At 43.6% G+C, this 4,284-nt stretch overlaps 1 protein-coding gene across 1 annotated transcript; it reads right to left on the reverse strand.

Moving 5' to 3' along the window:
- Nucleotides 1–1,921: 1,921 nt before the first annotated feature.
- On the reverse strand, nt 1,922–2,840 carry LOC130335756 (DNA damage-regulated autophagy modulator protein 1-like). The gene is made up of 2 exons (XM_056553907.1): nt 2,689–2,840; nt 1,922–2,602 (listed from the first exon to the last, which is right to left on the reverse strand). The coding sequence occupies exons 1-2, from the start codon at nt 2,811–2,813 to the stop codon at nt 2,335–2,337; spliced, it is 393 nt and encodes a 130-aa protein (XP_056409882.1). The 5' UTR covers nt 2,814–2,840; the 3' UTR covers nt 1,922–2,334.
- Between the last annotated feature and the right edge of the window lie 1,444 nt (nt 2,841–4,284).

Genomic DNA, 4,284 nt, shown 5'->3' on the forward strand with positions numbered 1-4,284 from the left:
ATGCTCCCGTCCTTAGGGTTATACTGGGCTCCGTCCCCAAGTAGTTAAGAGGGAAAAACATGATATATATTTAACCCCAACCTAAATGTACCTTATTTTTATTTTCTACCTAAGGTACATAAAGACCGAAAAAAAATACATCAGAGGAACTTCATTTTGGAGGCAATTAAAAGAGTAGTCCATTGCTGAAAAACATCCCCTATCCCAAGGGTAGGGGATAAGTTTCAGATTGCGAGGGGTCCGACCGCTGGGGGCCCCCGCGATCTCCTGTACGGGGCCCTGGCTCGCTGGCCAGATAGCGCGTGTTGACCACCAGACGAAGCGGCAGCCGACACACCCCTTCAAAAAAAGCGCTATGGCAGAGCCAGAGATTGCCAAAGGCAGCGCTGCATCAGTCCCCCAAAAAATTTAAGTTCCTGGATTTAAATATCTAAATTTAGGATGGCTGTTTGCATACTGCCACCTATTTTAAAGGAACTACTTCGACTTTAACAGTTGCCATCTGAAATAATGGAAGAAGAACATTCCATTCGGTCAAATGAAAAGAATCCGGAGGAATTGTTCTTCCACACAAAAATGCCAGCAACAACTAGATAACCTGGAGAATCGTTTTAAACAAAAAGTGTATCCCAAACCCCCTTATACATGGAGCACGCCAGAGAGTGGACGAATTAGAACAAAGTGCTTGCTTGAAAAATAATAAACAGGGTAATGCAGAGGGAGGTTATAATGATGAATTTGATTCTGGTTTTCTAACTACCGTCTATACTCGAGTATAAGCCGACCAGAATATAAGCCGAGGCCCCTAATTTCACCCCCCCCGAAAAAAATAAAAAAAATATATATAAATAAAAAATAAATAAATAAATAAAAAAAAATAATAAAGTTATTGACTCGACTATAAGCCTAGGGTGGGAAATACATCATCCCCCCATGTAATCATCCAGACCCCCGTCATCATCCCCCCCCCTTCATCATCACCGCCTGTCAATCCCTTCATCAGTGGTTTTCAACCTGTGGACCTCTAGATGTTGCAAAACTACAACCCCCAGCATGCCCACACAGCCATCGGCTGTCTGGGCATGCTGGGAGTTGTAGTTTTGAAACCTCTGGAGGTCCGCAGGTTGAAGACCACTGCGGCCTTCATCATCATCCCCCCCTTAATCATCATCCCCCAACCTTTTATCATCACCGCCTGTCAATCCCTTCATCAGTGGTCTTCAACCTGCGGACCTCCAGATGTTGCAGAACCACAACTCCCAGCATGCCCAGACGGCTGTCCGGGCATGCTGGGAGTTGTAGTTTTGAAACCTCTGGAGGTCCGCAGGTTGAAGACCACTGTGGCCTTTTTGTTTTGTACTCACCTCCCCTTGGCAGGAAGTTTGGGTGAGCTGGTCCTAGTGATGTTGCCTTAACGACGACGCACAGGGAAGTTGCACATGAAGAGGGCCCTCCGGTGAAAATGGACAGCCCGGAACGAGTATCCCTCCCCACCGGATGGTCCCTGCAGCATAGATGGCCCGGACCATCTCACCCTAACTTCCCGCTGTGGGGGGGGCGAGTACAAAACAAAAGAGGGGGGGGCCTGGATGATGACGAAGGCAGAAGTGGTCTTCAACCTGCGGACCTCCAGAGGTTTCAAAACTACAACACCCAGCATGCCCAGACAGCCGATGGCTGTCTGGGCATGCTGGGAGTTGTAGTTTTACGACATCTGGCGGTCCGCAGGTTGAAGACCACTGAAAAGGGATTGACAGGCGGAGATATCACTCGAGTATAAGCCGAGGGGGGCGTTTTCAGCACGAAAAATGGTGCTGAAAAACTCGGCTTATACTCGAGTAAAAAATACAGTAGGTATTACACATCACACACTAATATTTTTTTTTTTTTTTTTTTTTTTTTGTATAGGTGATATCACCAGTTCATATTTTTTTTAATGGTTTTTCCGTGTCCTGTGCAGTATCTCTCCCAGAAGTCCACTTGATGGCCCACGTGGTGGTCTACACCCCGAAGTCATCAATTCTTACTCTAAGAGAGAGTTTGCAGCTGTTCCTGGAGACGGTTAACATTAACCTCTGCATGGTGGAATAATAGGTCACGATGTTTATCAGGATCAGTAGAAGCATCACCCACTCGATGATTATGGTGGTGATTTCACGGATCTCGTCCCAGTCTTCATCATCATAGAATAATTCCTGTAATGTTTTATATCCAAAGTAGAAAATTGCGCAGGTAAAAGCCAGGCCACAGCAGGTGCATCTACTATGGTGGATGACTTTTTTTGCTCCTGGTAATTTATACATCTGGATGGACTGCCCAAGGTAGTATAAGGCTTCACATGTAATGGAAATTACCATGCTGACAAAGTGTATCCTGGGATATTCTTCGGGGGGACAATACATGCATGATAGCTGTACCAAAACAGGAGGCCCACACAATGGCGAGCAGGATCCTCTGGATCAGGACCTGATGACCCCTGAACTCTTCAGTATGCATAACCATATACTTATAAATAAGAAAGGTTAGTACCAAAGTGCCAATGGATGTCCCTATGAATCCAATTCTCAATAATATGTTTTCGGGAAAGAAATTTCCCACGTCACTGTGAAGGAAAAGAAACCAATGTTATTGTGGATATTTCCTCACTCCCAACCCATGAAATAAGAATCTTGTGCTTGTTTATCTTACCTGATGTGCATCAGTGGCGAGGCGGCATGGCCGAGGACGACCGTCACGATGTAGCTGGTAGCAAGCCAGGCCGCACACCAAAACGCCAACAGAAGGGGGACGAACCCCAAACCTTTTAGCTCCATCTCAGTCAAGAAGAAGAAATAGAAGTCGCTAATTGCACTGTGCCAATCTACAGAATGAAGGCTCGGGCGGCTGTCAGTGGAATGTCAGGACTCCAGCTGTCTATGACATCACATGTCTGATGTCACGATGACTGCTTGTTTCTTAGAGCTGCCATGATTTAGAATCTGCTATGGACAGAACCTGATGTTTCTACTATGGACCTTACAGACCCCAGAACCCAAGTAATTAGTGCAGGGGATCCATTTTGATCATCTCATATTTCACATTATTTGAGTTCCAGGGCTCGAATACATTTGCACCCTCTATAGCAGTGGTCTCAAAGCTGTGAACCCCCAACCGCTGCAGAACCACAACTCCCAGCATGCCAAGACAGCAACTTTGCATAAGGAAATAGTCTAATTAAACTTTTCTTATATATATAGACTCCCCGACATCTCCAAGGATAAGCATCTAAGGGTCTCGTTCGATCTTAATGTTATACCTTTTTTCAATAAGATCAATGATTCCAAAATGTATGAATATAGGAATAATTCCATATAAGATACAAAAAGTTAGCATCCTCCATTTCTGGAAAAGTTTCTGAGTTGCCCAAAGCAACCAATCAGATTGCTTCCTTCATTTTTCAGAGGTCTTTTCAAAAATGAAAGAAGCAATCTGATTGGTTGCTATGGGCAACTGCATAACTCTTCCTCTACACTGGTTTTGATGAATCTCCCCCATAGAGAGAGATTTATCAAAACCTGACCAGTGGAAAAGCTGCTGAGATGCCCATAGCAGCCAATCAGATTGCTTCTTTTATTCTTGAAAAAGCCTATGAAAAATTAAAGAAGCGATCTGATTGGTTGCTATGGGCAACTCAGAAACTTTTCCTCTGGACAGGTTTTGGCTTTTGATAAATTTTCCTCTATGGGGGAGATTCAGCAAAACCAGTGCAGAGGAAGAGTTGTGCTGTTGCCCATAGCAACCAATCAGATTGCTTCTTTCATTTTTGAAAAGGCCTCTGAAAAATGAAGGAAGCAATCTGATTGGTTGCTATGGGCAACTCAGAAACTTTTCCAGGAAAGTAAAGTTTAACCCCTTAAGGACTCAGGGTTTTTCCGTTTTTGCACTTTCGTTTTTTCCTCCTTACCTTTTAAAAATCATAACCCTTTCAATTTTCCACCTAAAAATCCATATTATGGCTTATTTTTTGCGTCGCCAATTCTACTTTGCAGTGACATTAGTCATTTTACCCAAAAATGCACGGCGAAACGGAAAAAAAATCATTGTGCGACAAAATCGAAAAAAAAACGCCATTTTGTAACTTTTGGGGGCTTTCGTTTCTACGCAGTGCATATTTCGGTAAAAATTACACCTTATCATTATTCTGTAGGTCCATACGGTTAAAATGATACCTTACTTATATAGGTTTGATTTTGTCGCACTTCTGGAAAAAATCATAACTACATGCAGGAAAATTTATACGTTTAA

The sequence above is a fragment of the Hyla sarda genome, chromosome 1 (assembly GCF_029499605.1).
Source record: "Hyla sarda isolate aHylSar1 chromosome 1, aHylSar1.hap1, whole genome shotgun sequence".
In the NCBI taxonomy this organism is placed as follows: Eukaryota; Metazoa; Chordata; class Amphibia; order Anura; family Hylidae; genus Hyla; species Hyla sarda.

What these genes read in the sequence shown, in the direction of transcription:
- LOC130335756 (XM_056553907.1), bottom strand. Translation starts at nt 2,813, where the DNA reads ATGGAGCTAAAAGGTTTGGGGTTCGTCCCCCTTCTGTTGGCGTTTTGG. An exon ending in TCGCCACTGATGCACATCAG is followed by an intron (nt 2,603 to 2,688) that starts GTAAGATAAACA and finishes TTTCCTTCACAG; the next exon opens with TGACGTGGGAAATTTCTTTC.